At 42.0% G+C, this 18,407-nt stretch overlaps 1 protein-coding gene across 1 annotated transcript in view; it reads left to right on the forward strand.

The window, feature by feature from the left end:
• Positions 1-18,407, forward strand: part of LOC147012769 (choline transporter-like protein 4) — a 58,302-nt gene that overhangs the window by 26,344 nt on the left and 13,551 nt on the right. The window contains exons 7-13 of the mRNA XM_085853947.1: positions 2,406-2,466; positions 3,047-3,185; positions 7,431-7,514; positions 7,855-7,967; positions 8,179-8,310; positions 17,218-17,317; positions 18,293-18,385. Of these exons, the coding sequence (XP_085710073.1) occupies positions 2,406-2,466; positions 3,047-3,185; positions 7,431-7,514; positions 7,855-7,967; positions 8,179-8,310; positions 17,218-17,317; positions 18,293-18,385 (722 nt within the window). The remainder of the gene's footprint in view (positions 1-2,405; positions 2,467-3,046; positions 3,186-7,430; positions 7,515-7,854; positions 7,968-8,178; positions 8,311-17,217; positions 17,318-18,292; positions 18,386-18,407) is intronic.

Below are 18,407 nucleotides of genomic sequence, written 5' to 3' on the forward strand. Positions count from 1 at the left end.
TTTCAGTTTTTTGTTGATTTAAATATCAGTCGTTTGTTGTTGGTTAAGGGTGGAGAAGGAGGAATAAATCAGGACACACAAAAGAAGAATTGTCGTTGATGTTGTTGTTGTCGTCATCATTGTTGTCGTGGGTGTCGTTGTTATCTATGCACGTGAAGCAAAAAGCGGGGGTTAAGCAATTGGTTCATGTCCGTCTATCCATCCGTCCATCTGTCGTTCTGTATTTGTATTTGTTTTCGATACATAGTCCAGTCTTGTGGAAGAGCTAGTGTACTGAATGGATCAGGATATAACAGACTAAAACAGGACACAAAAGGAAACTCCAAGTGGGGAAAACTGGAAAATTGGAAGGAGGATGGATTTGGGTTGGTTGGATGGGGTCAGGGATTAATGAGGGGGATGGGGGAGGGGGGTGTTGGTCTGTCTCCAAACATCAGTTTATTATCGAGGAACAACTTATTTAAATTGAATCTTATATTTTAAACGTGAATCGTAAAACAAACCTACCATTGAACAGTACTTTGTTTTTGAATCCATCCTGATCGTATGTACAAGCGCAGAGAGGAGTGAGAATTTTTTTTGCTCTATCTGCCTATCTGGCAGTCAAACAAAGTTGAAAATTATTCCAAACAAGAAACTTACTGTTTTTAAGAATGTGATAAAGGACACAAACAACACACACAAATAACTAATGTAATGTGTTAAACAATGTGGTGTCATGGATACTGTGGAAAACAGCAGTAAATTTCAAAATTAATTTATTATACGACTTTTACAATCTTTATTTTATTTATATTTAACTATAAAATAAATTGAACACTGTAGAACACAAATTACCTTCTTGTCACTTCCAAAACTCTACCGTTTAGCAGAACTTGGACATGTTTAATTGGGTGGTGCATAAGGGTGTTGTCTCAGACAGCTTCAATAGCACTAAACTTCCAGAATTTTTTATTAACAACCTTTAAATAATTCATTATCTTTTTGAAATCGAGGTATATACTGAGCACTGCATGTGGTAACGTGTTCTATTAACTCTCTAGTTAATTATGTGACTTCTCTGACATTGGAGGAGCACATTGTTTTTCCTGGTTTTTTTTCTTTCTTCTTTCTTTAATGATCAAAATTACAATCGCACATCACTCCTTCATTTCTGAGCTAATACTCTTCAAATTTGGCATGGAGGCACTTTTGGCCAATACACCCAGACCCCAAATTTGGCAGGCATGGAGGTTCTATGATTCAACAAACCCAAATTCCAAATTTTGCATGGAGTTAGGTACCATTGCATACCCTTTTAAGACTGACACATACACCTTTTAAAAAAAATCCCGATTTAGATGTCGTTTCCATTTTTAAGTGGTCACAGGTGAAGCACAAAATATAAAGCAGGTAGATATTGATTGACCCGGTAGCCAAAGGTCAAACGTTTTGCATTTCCATTGTATTTAAATGGATAGAGATGAAATTTTGTGCAATGGTGCTTTCAAACAACCCATACAAGGATGAATAAAAACAATTTCTGAGTGGACTCGTTTTTGGGATTGCAGAGAGGTCATAGGTCGAAAGCAGTCACAAGGTTAAGGATTTTGGCTTGGCATGCCTCTGTACAGTAATTCCTCCAATTCAGACAATAATTGGCAAAATGAAGTCTTACATTCCCTACAGGTAGACAAAGGCTTGTGCTTTTCTTTGGATTCCATGGAGTCAAAGGTCAAAATCAGATGGGAAATTAAGGTTTCTGGCCGAACAGGCATTTATATCTCAACAAATCCAGCCAACAATTGGCACAAAAATTACCTTGCCACAGCTCCAACACATGAAAGCAGTTAGGTGTTTGTCTGGTTTCCTCCGTTTGATGTTATGGGGTCGAAGGTAAAAAACAGTCATGCTAAGTTAAGTTTTTTTTGGCATGCCAAACCTAAATAAATATATATATATATATATATATATATATATATATATATATATATATATATATATATATATATATATATATATATATATATATATTTTATTTTTTTTTCCGAAGTAGAGAAGACCTGCGCAAACATATACTACTGACCCTCTACAGAAGAGAAGGCAGATAGATATTGATCTGGTAGTCAAAGATCAATATTGGTTTTCAAATGAAGGGTTTTGGCCTGCTGAGTTTTTTTTTATTCATTTAAACTAATCCAAAGAAGACTTGGCACAAATATACCATGCAATCACCATTCAGAGTAAAGCAGGGAAACATCGGTCAATGTCCTTTTGATTTCAAAGTGGTTGGAGGGGGTAGGAAGGGGCATGTTGCATTGATTTGCAAATGTGTTTGATTCTATCGTATATTTTAAGTAGTAAGTAAACAGTCCTGTGATGTCTGCATTACATTAATCCTGCCTGTGCTGTTTCCCTGTTCACAGACAATACTCCAGATTGTTGAGCAAGAATATTGTGCTGGCTACACCATTCCAAGTCAGCCATGTGCGTTTCATGGCCACTGTTACCATGGTTTATGCCAAATGAAATGGGTTCAAAGTACATTTTGATGTAACTTAATTTAACATTCATCATTCAAAACCCTTTGTAAAACAATCTTCCAAACATGACCATTAGATAAATTTAATAATCTCTTATTTATAATACAATCTGGTTAATCATTAACGTAAGTGTCCTTTCTACACTTATTGCCATCATGAGGGAAGAGTGGGATTGAACAGACTGAGATCAGGAGGTTCCATAAGCAGAAGGGATGAATGAAGGAGTGGGGGTGACCAGCAAGTCTGGATTGTGGGAGTTTCACAAGGAGGAGAGAAAGGGGAGGAATGGGGTTAATTTGACTTGGAAATGCAGCTTCGAATACTTTAACTTTGAACTTTAAACCATAGATTATTGAAATCGAGAGATTATGACTCTTTTTGCCAAATTTTTGATGTAATCATAGTTTAAAACACCCATGACGATGGACTAATATCATTTTGTCACATCAATATTGGACTATATATCTGCAAGGTGTGTCATTAAGCATGAGTCATTGATATCAATTTTTTTTTCTGCAACACAGTCATGAATCGGTGTTTCCCAAACATTTTTGTAACTCCTGGAAGTGGTGTTAACAGCACCGTTGTCACCGTGAATGGAAGCGATTCAATACAGACTCCATTTAAGAACTACACCGCCAGCAAGGTCCAAGAAGCTGCCAAGTATGTTCTTGATGTACCAGTTGCAGTTGCACGTTTGCATGTTTTATATGGTCTGATGTGTGTGTTTCTGGCCAACTCCAACCCACATTTCGGACAGCCGGAGGTAACTTCCCAAAATGCATTGTGGGTGGCATTATCATGTTGGAGAACGTGTGAAGGTTACATGGCTTCTTGTTTTTTTATTCAAGCAAATGAAAGGGAGTTTTACAAGGAGGGTGGGGGGGGCATACCAGCTGGGATGGGGTTTGGGGTATAATTTATAGGGAATTCCCAAGTTCACCCCTCAATTAGCCATATGTATCAGAACATTAGAGCAGTCTAAGTAGCAGGAATATTGCAAAAGAAACAAACCGGGTCTATGGAAAAGCTATGAAACATGCAAACAATTAAATATGTCAATTATAGGAGAAGCTTGAAGTGATGGGATTGGGGCAAAGCCTTCAGGACCCCAATTCCTTGATAATAGGAGGAAAACCATGGGGTAAACCTCCAGGGTCAGATCACGGTGGTGTGTGGAGGAATGGTGCAGAGGTGTCGTCCACCAGACGGCGGTCTCCTTCGATTAATCTGAGGCATTCCCTTCAGGCAGGTCCTATTAATTCCCTTCAGGCAGGCAGGCCTGAAATGTCCTATTAATCTAAGAAAGGATGATCATCTACCTCTGTTGTCATCTGAGCTCAAGCATTTGAGCATCGGTATTACAGCACTCTCTCGGGTTCGGAGACCGGATTGCGGCGAGATCATGGCAGGTGGTTACAACTACTATTGGTCTGGTCGCTCTGATGGTTACCATGCCCAAGGAGTTGCTGTAGCTGTGTCCAATAAGGTGACTCCAATGATGATTGAGGTCACATCGGTCAATGAGTGCATGATGAGACTAATGATTCATCACTCATTGGCTGTCGTTTCCCAGGTCTCTGTATGTCCTCCAACTGAGTCGAGTGATCTCATCGTGAAGGACGCATTCTATGTCACACTCGAGTCTGTGGTTGATCAGTGCCCCAGAAGAGATACTCTTCTAGTCTTGGGGAATTTCGATTCAACAACTGGAACTGATAGGGATGCTTATGAGACATGTGTTGGTCCCCATGGGTCTGGCACTGTGAACCAGAATAGCACTGAGTTCCTTGACTTTGCAAGAAGTCATGGACTGAGGGTGGCTTTTCATGATTTCAGCGCCCATAGGCGCATTGTTGGACTTGGTATTACAACGCTAGTTGTGTGGCAAAGGAGATTGATCATGTGCTCATTGATGGTCGCTCGAGGATGATCCAGAACTGCAGGGTCTCCCGGAGCGCTCAGTTCCTGAATACTGACCAGAGGCTTGTTGGAGCAACTCTGAAGTTGCAGCTTAAATTTGGGAGAATGGTACCATCCCAGCCTAGGCTAGATGTTGGCAAGCTCAAGGATGACAAGGTAGCTGAGGAGTGTGTGAGCATGCTGTGTGGGGATTTAGGGGGTGGGGGGTCTGGGTACTTTGGGGAATCCTGAAGAGTTGTCCTTTGCTGGTGGATGTCCTGGAACTCACCGTAGGGTGAAGAAGAATTTTGTCTTTCAATGGACACTGGATAGCATTGACCAGAGTTACAGGGCCAGGCTTAATGGCAGAGCTGAGCTGTTTAGGAACCTGAGGCATAAAACTGTACGTGCGCAAAGGATGGACAAGGAGGCATATGTGCGAGGAATCTCTGAAGGGTAGAGCATCACCTGTAGTCAAGTGATTCTCATCCTGCTGACAGGGGAATTTGCACATTGTGTTCCCCCAAGCCCGTCCTTCAGTGTACTGCAGTTAGAGCAGAGGATGGTGGGCTATTGACAGGATTCCAAAGTGAAGACCTGCTGGGCTGGTTAATTTGAGCAACTGCACCAGGCTGATCTACCAGCTGTTGATTTGAATGTCAGGGGTGTTATTATCCGAATTGTTGACCTTACAATCAACTGTGATCCACCTTCGTTTGTGGAAACACAGGCTGTGGTGAACCGTTTGAAATGGGGTAAAGCTCCTGGAATCTGTGGCATCCATGTTGAACTTCTCAAGGCTGGTGGAAATGCTGTATTTGTGTCATTGCATGCAGTTCTGTGCTCTGCCTGGAACACAGGTATCATCGCAACTGACTGGAAGAGGGGCCTTTTTCTTCCTCTCTGGAAAGGGATGGGTGATCGCCAGAACTGCAACAACGACTGAGGGTTGACGCTGCTGTCAGTGCCGGGCAAGGTCTTTGCTTGGGTAATTATTCATAGTGTTCGCCTCGATCTACTTGAGTACCAGTGACCAGAGCAGTCAGCCTTTACACCAAAGAGGTCAACGATTGACCGTATCCTTGCTCTTTGGTTCCTCTCCGAACACAGACGAGAGTTTCGGCAGGGGCTGCTTTCAGCCTATGTTGATCTTTTCAAAGTGTTCAATTCATTGAATCGGGATGCCCTCTGGAGAATTCTTGGTTTTTGTGGGGTCCCACCAAAACTGACAAACCTGATACCTGAACTATACTCTGGAACTGAGAGTGCTGTGAGATGTTGTGGTACCACCTCTGACTTATTTTCAGTTGCTAATGGAGTTTGTCAGGTGTGTGTACTGGCCCCCACATTTTTCAGCACTTATATGGACTGGATTCTGGGGAGGATGTCGGAGAGATCAAGCTGCGGTGCATCATTTGGGAATGTCAAGATCTCTGACCTTAATTTCACAGACGATGCAGTCATCTTTGCGGAGACTCTAGATATCCTGATGGGGGCCCTCAATGTGCTGAATCAGGAGTTGGAGCCGCTGGAATTACGGGTTTCCTGGGTCAAAATGAAGATGCAGGCTTTCAATGACGTCTTGTATGCTGCTATCTTGTCTGTACCTGTTTGTGGCAAGGACGTTGAGGTCACGGAGAGATTCACTTACCTTGGCAGTGGTTGATAGACGTCTGGGGCGGGCCTGGGGAGTCACAGATTCAGTGGATTATGTGGTGTGGTGCTGTCAGTACCTGTGCAGGAGGATGAAAGTTGGAGTCTTCAGGTCCTTGGTGCTTCCATTCTTGCTCTATGGATGCGAGTCTTGGACTCTGACCAGGGATCTGAGATGGAGACTTAATTCTTTTGGTACTAGGTCTGTTCGGAGAATCCTTGGCTCTTGCTCTTTGGACTTTGAGTCGAACGAGCGGTTGGTGAGAGAGACTCAAATGAGATTTGTTACCTGCATAGTCTGGGAGTGTCAGCTAGGGCTGTATTGCCATGTTGCTCATTTTCCTGATGCTGATCCTGTTCAGTGGATTATCTCAGCGTGGGAGCCTCATGAGTGGAGGAGGCCAATGGTCCAACCACATGCCTCGTGGGTGCAGCAGGTTGTTTAGCATCTTAAGGAGATGGGGATGGGCCAGACATCTGCCTGAGGGATGGTGAAACGGAGGCCCCTGGAGTACTGGTGGAAAATTGACACAGTGACGCGCTGCTCCGGTGCATGCTCCCTCACCTGACCTGACCTGACCTTGGGGGGAGGGGAGGGGGGTAAGTGGTGAGGAAATGTCCTAGATGTGAGGTTATCTAAATTAAAATAATAGAAATTAATATTCTTTATTTTAAATCCTCCATCATTCCCTTCCCTCCCATAAACAGGTATGATGTACCAAATGGTCTTCTCCTGTGTCTATATTTCCTTCCAGTTGAACAATATTTCTCATATGTGTGTGCAGATGCAGAGGGTCACAGCTCCACCGCTGACGTGGTCCCCCCATTAGGTTAGGCAGGAATTTGGTCAGGGCGGTGGTGACAACTCGTCTACGCTTTGTCAAAAGACACAGTGGCATCGTTTAACATCCAACAACCAATGCGAGAAGAAACATCCAACAACAATGCGAGCCGACGGGACCACCGGTCAATATACATCCGAGGGACGGTGCACTCATTGATGCAAACACTCTGCCTGTGAAGCATGAATCCAACAGTTTATATTTGGGTCGAGAATACAAATGAAGACAGCTCAAAGGTGTGATTACTACCTCTGGACTATGCTGCCAGCCCATAACACCTGAAAGATAGAAAGAAAGAATAATAGCTTGCGACCAACCAACCTGTATAACTTTGGCTCAGGCCAAATTATCCTAGCCGAAAAGGAGTTTCATCCATTTTGAGTACATTATGTAATAGATAGGTATGTAATAATTATAAAAAAATAACGTAAAAAATAATAATAATCCCCATCCCCAACCTCATCCACCTGGGCCATTTGATTGAACTCCAATCGTGTGCTTTTGCTCTTAGGGAAATTTCACTCTCCTTGGATGCGAGAGAAATTGGGATGAAGATTTTTGCAGACTTCACCAAATCATGGTACTGGATTCTCCTGTGAGTATCTATCTGGTTCTTCTCTTAGCTGGTCCTCCATCCACTTGAGAATAACAACCTTGTGACATATTTCCAATACATTTTCATTTTTGTCATATCACGAAACCAAGGTTTAATATATTGTCAAACCTCGTACCTCATGCTGGAGTGGTGCGGGTGGGGATGTAACATAGGTGTGATGGTCCAAAATCATTTTTCATAATCTGAACTCCCACATATTTCTTTCTATGTCTTCGCCTATTGAACAATGATTTCAGAAAATAACTAGAGAAATATTCCATTAAATGGTGTACTCGTGCATCACCTCCTGCAATTTCCTCCCCATCACAACCTCCCACAGAGGCCTTGTTATAGCCATGGTGGTCAGCCTGCTTTTCATCCTCCTCTTGAGGTTCATAGCTCCAGTCCTCATCTGGGCCATTGTCATTGGCGTTATCGTCGCACTCGGATATGGTATGCGAGCTTGTGGATTTGTGTTGTCGCCTTATTTTGAAGTATAATCATTAATATGTGTAATTGTACTTTTCCACATTCTCCCTTTCTCCACCTGCATTTCACATATTATTCCAACATTTTGTATTAATCCTATGTGAGTTATATACATTGAATGTATATGTATCCTTATCCATGTATTCTGTGTTGATGTTCATTTTGTGTTACACAGGGATCTGGCATTGTTACTGGGAATATAGCAATTTGAAGGGAAAACCAGGATCCGATGGAACCATCACTGATATCGGCTTCAACACCAATGTCAAGGTGTATCTGCAGCTCAGGGAAACATGGTTGGCTTTCAGTGAGTACACTGTACGTCTTCCTGCATTCTATGCATTTCTCCATGCTGGTGTATTTTCTAAGCCTGGTGGTGACTGGACAGTTAAGGCGGTTGGTTGACGTTGTATGCTCAAGCACAGCCGTATCAAAGTACTGTAACAACATGGGACGACTCAGCCTGTCACTCTTTCAAGGTCAGCAGAATGAGCACCAACTTGCTATGGGTAAGAAATCAATAACAATTGATCTTGGGATAGCAGTGGTGTGCACAGACTGCTCACCCCTACCCAAGTCGTATATAAGCCAGTGAAAGAGGAGCCTTCAGGTCACCTCTTACTTTGTTTGACACATTTCATCCTTTTCTTTCTTACAAGGGACGTTCAAAAGGTTCTACAAATGAAATACCCACATAGACCCGGCGGAAGAATGAACTCTATTGGGGGTGTGTCCACTTATTTATGGAGCAACATGAACTCAATAGGAGGTTCATCTACTTACTTAATGGGGGCATCATGAACTATATGTGGGGTCAATCCACATATTTGATGGGGTGGGGGTGGGGGGGTGCACATTCATAAAATCTCTTCAGTGACTGGATTTTTTTCAGTGATCATTCTTGATTGAGCAAAACTAGTCATATCATGAACCAAACTCGTTTGTATGCCTCTGCTGATGAAGTCGCTGGTGGCATTATGTTTTTGGGTTGTTTGTCCGTCCGTCCACCCATCCGTGCTAATTTTCTCTGTTTTCTCTGCAACCGTTCATCCAACTGACATAAAATTTTCACCACTGGTGCAACCACGTATTTAGAATGGTTTTATGATAATTATGATGACATAGGTCACGTGGTGTGGCAGCCATATTGGAAAAAAGGAAAAATTTTGGACCTCTGCATCTCTGAAACCGCTCCATAGAAAAAAATTGAAACATGGAACATGTGAAGTATGCCCCATGGGAAGCAAGTGTGATTTTTTTGATGATGTCATAGGTGGCTTTGTTGTGACATCATAATTGCATACGTCAAACGCTTTATCCAAACGGTACGAAAATTTTTGATTGTCATCTAGGGCTAAATTGTATGGGGGGAAAAAATGATGATGTCATCGGTCATGTGGTTCAGCAGCCACATTGTTTGAAACAAAATAACCTTCAAAAATCTTCTCTGAAACGGCTGAACAAATTGAAGCAAAACTTTCCAGGTCGGATTGCATATCCATGAGGAACAACAAGTTCTTGAACTATGAAATCATCGGTTGCATGGTTTGGCAGCCATATTGGAGTTATTCTCAAATCTTAAAAAAGCCCCATCTTCTCTTATCTAGAACGGCCTGACAAATTGAGGGGAAACTTCACCCACGTGTTTCCCAAGCCTTACACATCAGTGTTTATGAAAAATTAATAGGTTACATGGTCTGGCAGCCATATTGGATTGAACAAAAATCTTTGAAAAATTATTTCCCTTGAACCGCTTCATCAATCGATGTGAAACATTACAATTATGATCTCATATTCATGGGGAATATTTGTTTTAGATTTCAAACCGATTGTATGCATGGTCTGACAGTGAGAATTCTTTAATGTTTTGAATCTGGCTTCAGGGATTAAAACTAAACTTGTTTGATTATGTCATAGGTGGCTTCAGCATGATGAGATAACTACATACAATATCTCACAAAAGTGAGTACACCCCTCACAAATATGTAAATAATTCAGTGTAACTTTTTAAGCAGCTGTGCTGGAAGCAAAACCTTAGAGTTGATGACAGAGTAAACATTCTGCAATATGTCTGCAGGCACAAAACTGCCATTCCATAGAAACAATGTGGCATATTACGAATACTTCTGAAAAAGGAGGCAACAAAAGTGAGTTCACCCCTGATATTGTCTGCACAAGAAGTAAGTCAAGCCTGGTAAAGCAGCTTCCATTTTCATCATTTTCTGCATATTTAAGTCAAAGAGTGTTAAAGGTACAAATATGCACCAAACAATACACACAATGTCCATAGAGCTGCAACCTCCCTGGTATGTTAAAAGTGAAGAAGTGTACTCGATGCAGTAATTGTCTATCTGCTTGCTGAATAAATAATTGCAAAGGAAATACTGTACCAATCGCCATTGAGAAAGCAGTATGGCTCCTCATCGTAAAGAGCTCTCGAAAGATGTCAAAGATCGAATCGTTGCCCGACATAAAGATGGCCAAGGATACAAGAAGATCAGTGCTTCTTTGAAAGTAAGCCCCAACACCGTGGCCAAGATCATCCAGAGGTTCTTCAAGAAGCGTCCAACAATGAGTTGCGCTTGCCAGGGCAGACCAGCAAAGATGACTGCACGTACTATTCGCCAAGTTCAGAATCTAGTCCTCCAAGACAGACGACAAAGTGCCGCCAAGATTGCTGAAGAGTTTACAGCTTCTGGCCAGTCTGTTAGTGCGCAAACCATACGTCGCACACTCCATCGTATCGGGTTGCATGGGCGTCATCCAAGGTGTAAGCCTCTCCTGAAGCAGAGCCACAAGAAAGCTCGCAAACAGTTTGCTGAAGCACATCAATCCAAGCCCCTGGACTACTGGAAATATGTCCTCTGGTCTGATGAAACAAAGATAAATTTGTTTGGATCTGATGGAATGCAGCGTGTCTGGTGGCGACCTGGGGAACAGTACCAAGACAAGTGCATTATCCATACTGTCAAGCACGGTGGTGGTAGTGTCATGGTTTGGGGATGTATGAGTGCTGCCTGTACTGGAGAGCTCAAGTTCATCGCGGGAAACATGGATTCTACGATGTACTGTGACATCCTGAAGGAGAAGATGTTACCCTCTCTGCGAAAACTTGGTAGAGGAGCTGTATTTCAGCACGAAAACGATCGGAAGCAGACAACTGCCTTTCTGAAGAAGTCGAAGGTCAATGTGTTGGAGTGGCCAAGCATGTCACCTGATCTAAACCCAATAGAACACCTGTGGGGAATCCTGAAATGTAAGGTAGAGGGACGAAAGGTGTCCAACATCACGCAACTTCGAGAAGTCATTGCAGAGGAGTGGAACAGGATCCCAGCAAAGACATGTGGAATACTGGTCAACTCCAAACCGAGTAGAATAGCTGCTGTGCTCAAAAACAATGGTGGACATACAAAATACTGAAAACAATAATGCTTCAATGTGTGAAAGTACAGAGGGTGTACTCACTTTTGTTGCCCCCCCTCCCCCCTTTTCACACATATGCCCAGTATGCCACATTGTTTCCACAGAATAAATGTTTTGGGCCTGTACATTTTTTTTTATAACATAAAGACCTTCAAAAATCTTCTCGGAAATGGCTGACAAGATCGAGGCAAACCTTTACAGGTATGATCACCTATCCATGAGGATCAAAAACTTCTCCATCTATGATGTCATAGGTCACGTGGTTTGGCAGCTCTGTTGTTCTTTTGAGGAATAAACCTTGAAAAATCCTCTCCAGAACAGCTTGACAGATCAAAGGGAAACTTCACCCACACATTATTGGTGATACCAGGATGTTCACGAATAATTAATAGATCACATGGTTTGGCAGCCATATTGGTTTGAAAAAAAATCTTCAAAAAATTATTTGTCTTGAACCTCTTCATCAATCGACGTGAAATATCACAGTTATGATCTCGTAGTCATGGGGAATATATGTTTTAATTTTCAACCTTATCGGACACATGGTCTGGCAGCCAGAATTATTTAATACTTTGAATCTGGATTCAAGGATTTAAATAAAACTTGGTACAAGTATGTATAATGATGTAATAATGTGGACGGAGGCATATATGGCAATGTTGTGACATCGAAGAGTGCCCTTCTAGTTTTCACTTGTTTTAAGCCATTTTCTGATATCCCATTTTTCACACCAAAGCTGGATGAAAATGACATAAACAAAGTCTCGACGTTTTTCTGTTTATCCAACACATGTTGTATGTGTATCCACCCTGGAAATTTGCAGATTATAAACCACCACTGAACCATAATGAAAGAGGACCTTATAAAAGGGATTCCCAAAGGGAGGTGTTACCGATACGAATCACTACACAACCCGAGAACTTTTACAGAATGAGACATTTATTTTTATTATCATCATTATTAATATTATTATTATTATTATTATTATTATTATTATTATTATTATTATGCTTCCAAGATGATAGGCATAAGCCTATTGTTCTTGTTTGGATTATTAATGTAGTTCTGTAAATTTTTGTTCTAGTTCTGACTTTTGAAAAACACTGTTACAGCTATGCCAATCTGCATATGTTTATAGCACACTCTTGGAACTTGATCTGAATGCATTTTGTGTTTTGAATTTTGACCTCTATTGGCAGCCATCTTGGATTTTGTCCCAAAAATAAAACCATATTCTTCTGCAGAACTACTAAACCGTTTGCCATGAAATTTGCCAAAACGCTTAAGCACCCCAAGGTGGAAATGAATTGTGAGTTTCAAGCTTTTGCTCTAAAAAAAAAACTCTTCAAGCTGCTCACATATTAAAATGATCGCGAGTGCAGCCACAGTGTCTAATGTAAAATGGACTCCAAGGTTTGACTTGATAATATCATTGAATTACAGTTTTTCTCGATTGTTTACATACATTTCCTGAAATGGTACCTCATTTCTCAAAACTGTAAACGCAAAAAACAAAACGGTCAACCGTTTCTGCAAAACTTCAGAAGTCTCTGTCAAAATGTAACACTGCATCCAAAACCCTTCCCCCCCCCACCCCCAAAATGAGATTGTGCATCCAAATAATACCCACAAGCCAGCGAATGAATAGACCTTGCTGAATACCAATTACACACTGGTGTGATAAATGAAAGACACTATTATGAAAATCTTTAAGTATCAGTATGTTTTTGCTTTTGCAACTTATGTAATGTACAACTTATGGACAGTAGCTCGTTGTTCCAATTTATTACAGAGTTTTCAGGCCTACTGAAATGTTAAAAGAAGACACAAACACAGTGAGATTGTTTTTGTTGCTTTTATTTTTTTTTCCCAAATTACAGTACTGTAGGCAGGAGGCAACGTAATATATAAAGAACCAGGAGAAAAATAATATACAGTATGAGGAGACAAGTGAAAAACCCAAACAAATGCTAAACTTCAATCATATAAAGAAAAAATATGAAAGCTAAAGAAAAAATGTGAAAGAAAACAAACAAACAAACAATGGAATAAGAAATCATTGAGGGTCTTGCCTCTGCTCTGGATCAGCCCAGAGACTTTCATCAACATCACAAGCAATGTTCTCCCTGGTCAAGCAGCAGGGGAAATATTTTCTGGCATGACGCATCCACCCCTGGCATGACTCTGCTGGAATATCCCCACATGCCTCCTCCATTGCTTGGAGTAGGGGAACACGGTCGTGGGGTTGCGGTCACCGCCATGCCAAGAAAAACTCCTCCATTGGGTTTTTAAAAAATCAAACTCCTCTATTAGGTATGTATAAAAAACTCTATAAGACTCCGATATTGGATTTTATAAAAGTCCTCTATTAGGTATGTGTAAAACTATATATGACTCCTATATTGGGTATGTCACAGTAAGGCCGAGGTCACATTTGCCATGGCGGCCGTGGGGTCTCCAAAATCTATGGCCACTAGCAATTATATGGCGGCCGCAGTATTTCCACGGTCACACAATGTAGCAGTCACATATGTTTTTATTTTTCGGGGAGCCGCCCGGCGTATTTAGGCCGAAGTCACATTTGCCACGGCGGCCGTGGGGTCTCCAAAATCTGCGGTCATTAGCAATTATAGGGCGGCCGCAGTATTTCCACAGTCACACAATGTAGCAGTCACATATGTTTTTATTTTTCGGGTAGCCGCACGGGGTATTTAGAAATTGTGGAGACCTTAAGGAGGCCCTGCAGCGGCCATAGAATTTTGAAGGCAGATGCAAGGCGACCGCAGGGGGCCTAAGGCGAACGTGCGGCCAGACGGACGGTAACGAATGGATTAATTTTATTTATTTTTCTTTACCATTTCTTTTGTTTCGGCTTGTCGAATTGCTAGGGCGAACGTATAAATGAATAAAGTTATAACTCCGCGTTATAATTCCACGGCGACCTTACGGCCTGTAAAATATAGCCAAACGGCGTAAGGCCACCCTGAGGCCACCGCAGAAACTCTGCGGCCGCCGCACGTTTCTGTCAATTCAGAGGGCGTACAGCCGCCCTATCCTCGCCGTAGAGCAAATGTGACTTAGGCCTAAATAACAGTAGAGTAGAAGTAGATTTCTCCCGTTTTTATTTACCTATTCTCATTTCTGAATGTCCAGATGATGGAGGCAACAGTGGAGCAGCTCAAATTCCACTGAACTCTCTGCCTGGCCTCCCTCAGGGTCAAACCACATGGTCAACCAAAGTCACCCCGATCTCGTCTGAGATATTTGTCCTCCTTGCTCTTCCTCTTCCTCATCTTCCTTGTCCTCCTCCTCTTTCTTCTCCTTCTCCTTCTCTCATTCTCACCCTTCCTCTCTCTCTCTCTCTCTCTCTCTCTCTCTCTCTCTCTCTCTCTCTCTCTCTCTCTCTCTCTCTCTCTCTCTCTCTCTCTCTCTCTCTCTCTCTTTCTGCCTCTTGCTACAATGTTGTCAGTCATTGTTCTCCAACACAGGAGAGCTCACCTGTGGCCATTTTATTTTTGTTTAAGCTCTGATTGCTGATTGAATAATTAAAGCAACTGATGTTTCACCTGTGAGAACTGAGTGTGTTCAATTGATATCTGAAGTTTAGTATTTTGAATGGCAGTGTTTCCCATGTGAGCACAAGAGATTTCCTTCAAGAAGATTGTGTCAAATGAGGATAATTGTGTGAAGTGTTTTGGAAAATGGTTAAATGAGACTGAAATGTGTGTGAAAACAAGTGAAATGTGCTTATAGTTTTGAAGAAATTGTTTTTCTCTTTGCACATAAACTCAAAGTTTTACTCATTGGGTTCAGAGCACCAGTTCCAGTGTGTAAACAATTGAGAAGAACTGTAATATCAAAGTTGGACTCCATGAGCTTGGTTTTATGGGGGTGTATATTGTTGATGGATGCTTTATAGTTCATACTAGCAAAGGTACCTGGTGTTGTCAGGAAATGCCGGGTTCCTCCTCTCACCCCTTCCCCTGCTTCCTTCCACCCAACCCCACCCCTCTCCCTCTGGATTCCCACTCCACCGCTTCCCCTTTCTCCTCCTACCTTCTCCCACCCCACCCCTTCCTTCGTACTCCTACCACACACCTTCCCCTCCCTCTGGCTTCTACTCTATCCTTTCCCCTTCCTCCTACCACCCCATGCCACCCCTACCACACCCCTTCCTCCAGAGTGTTTGTAAGTTATGAGTTGTGAGAAAATTACTGATTAAAACCCGCTAATAACGTGTATCATGGTAAACAAATGTGATCCTATCAAGTTTTGTTACGATTAACCTTGGGAGCTCAGAGGATTAGCATCACAAACAAACAAAGAATGTCTCATTAGCTTTTACGTCGAAGATAACACCGCTCGAAGCTCCGAATGAAATGATATAACATCCGAAATGAAAGCCAATCGCACAAAAAGGGGAAACAATATGATCTCACATAAAAAAATGTTTTTATGTCTTGGTGGGAATAATTAGCGTTTGGAAGGGGGATATGAGGGGTTGTTGTGGGGGGTCAACTTGCATTTAGTTGTGGGACTTGAGGGTTTGGTATTGGGACTTGAGGGTTTGGTATTGGGACTTGAGGGTTTAGTATTGGGACTTGAGGTTTGGGAGTGGGACTTGAGGTTTGGTAATGGACTTGAGGGTTTGGTATTGGGACTTGAGGGTTTGGTATTGGGACTTGAGGGTTTGGTATTGGGACTTGAGGTTTGGGAGTGGGACTTGAGGTTTGGTAATGGACTTGAGGGTTTGGTATTGGGACTTGAGGTTTGGTCTTGGGACTTGAGGGTTTGGTAGTGGATTTGAGGGTTTGGTAGTGGATTTGAGTGTTTGGTATTGGGACTTGACGGTTTGGTAATAGACTTGAGGGTTTGGTCATGGGACTTGAAGGTTTGGTAGTGGAACTTGAGGGTTTTGTAATGGACTTGAGGGTTTGGGAGTGGGACTTGAGGTTTGGGAGTGGGACTTGAAGGTTTGGTGATGGGACTTGACGGTTTGGTAATGGGACTTGAGGGTTTGGTAATGGACATGAGGGTTTGGTAGTGGGATCTTGAGGGTTTGGTAGTTGGAAGCCAACAGCACTGTTCACAGTTCTAGTTATTATTATTATTATTATCATTATTATTATTATGGGTACCGAAAGATACCCTATTATTATCATTATTATTATTACTACTTTTTATGCTTAATTTGACTCGATTAATGATTTTGGATTTTTCAAATATCCATTTCAAATCTAAAACCGGACAAACACCACATCTCAACTGGACAGAGTAGACAGGCACCAGATTTAAACTGAACAGAGTGGACAGGCACCAGATTTCAACTGAACAGAGTGGACAGGCACCATATCTAAACTGGATGTGTGAGGCCCCATAAAGCTCCCCCATAACGCTGAGCTGGAACCCACAGTAGTCTGAGACATTCCAGAGATTTTGTTTTTTGGATATATCACAAGGAAGGATGTTTTAAATTAAAATGATTTCCATATACTAACACTGTACTTGTATATTGAAAAATATACTCTAAAAGCGAATGTGTCTTGCTTGGTCTGTTTGGAGTATCTCGTTTGTGGAACCTTTTGAGCACACATCTCTTTTAGTCTGACTCCATTGGCAAACCCGTTCTGTGGTTGGATCTCCGCTGGCGACCCCTCATTTCCTTCTCGTATACCTATCTGTCTATCCTTGGTTTTCATGTCTGCTTGTATGTAGATGTTTCCTTTGTCATGGCGATTCAGGTTCCCAACGCCTGTCCTATAAACGACAATGTGTTCACCTTCTTTTGCAGTGATTATCCTGGCCATCATTCTCGCAATTATCCTCCTCGTCCTGATCTTCCTGAGGAAACGAATTCTCATTGCCATCGCTATCATCCGAGAAGCGAGCAAGTATGGTTTGCACATGACATGATGGATTGCCTTATGCGGACTAACATATTGCCATAAAATAAGACCAGTGTGTTGTCCCATTGACTGGACCACTTGACGTCTTTCTTATCATGAGCACAGTAATGATGATAGAGCATAGTGATAATTGGTTTTTAGCAATCCATAGTACAGGTGGCTCAGGTAAATTGTCACAGGTAACATTCAAATGAGGAATGAGTGAAGAATGTAGTGTGGATTTAAATTTTTGATACCTTGCTTGATGCTTTGTATTCTTGCTTTATGTCAGGTCAGGCCTGAGTGAAGAAACCGAGGGTTTAAAATATAAATTATTCAGATCCGATAGGATGGTGCAGCAGAGGCACACTTACCTCTGAGCTGTCGAGTCAAGGTTTGATTCCCGACTGAACTATGAAACTTTGGATGGATGTTGATCTGGGTTTCCCATCTGCTAGCATTCGTTGGTAAATTGACGACTTCTGGGAAGGCAAAGGCAAGCCACCCAGTGTAATTCTAACCATGAGACTGCTTTGGTAGCACCAAACCTGTTTTGGGGCAGAACACCAGAGAGAGGGAGATGTAATGCTGAATCCACTACTATTGTGTTAATGGTCCCAATTATTCCCACCTCGATATAGGGTCAACTAGGGTGAAGATTCCGGAATAAGCCTTTCAAGAAACGACTGGCCAGGTGTGAAAGACACGGTGGGATCTTTAACATCCACCAATTAATGCCAGCAGACGGGAAACCTCGTTTAACGTCCATCCGATGGATGACACGTATATTTCAGCCTCGCCCTGCATTTGAAACACCTGGTTCACATTTTATAACTGGGTTAAGGTTTGAACCATGGCTAGAGCAATGAAAATCATCTGTGACCATTTCATTTGACTAATCGTTTTTATTCTCTAATTCCATTTATTTTAGTCCATTAACACTTGTGTGTATTTCCTGTGTGTCTGATTTCTTTACTGAAGGGCAATTGGATCAATGATGTCGACACTTTTTTACCCCATCTTAACCTTCCTACTCATTGCAATTTGCATCAGTTATTGGGCAATCACAGCCCTGTATCCTTTCATTCACTCCATT

This window comes from Eptatretus burgeri, chromosome 14 (genome assembly GCF_056783735.1).
Source record: "Eptatretus burgeri isolate ZD-2024b chromosome 14, Ebu_testis_v1, whole genome shotgun sequence".
In the NCBI taxonomy this organism is placed as follows: domain Eukaryota; kingdom Metazoa; phylum Chordata; class Myxini; order Myxiniformes; family Myxinidae; genus Eptatretus; species Eptatretus burgeri.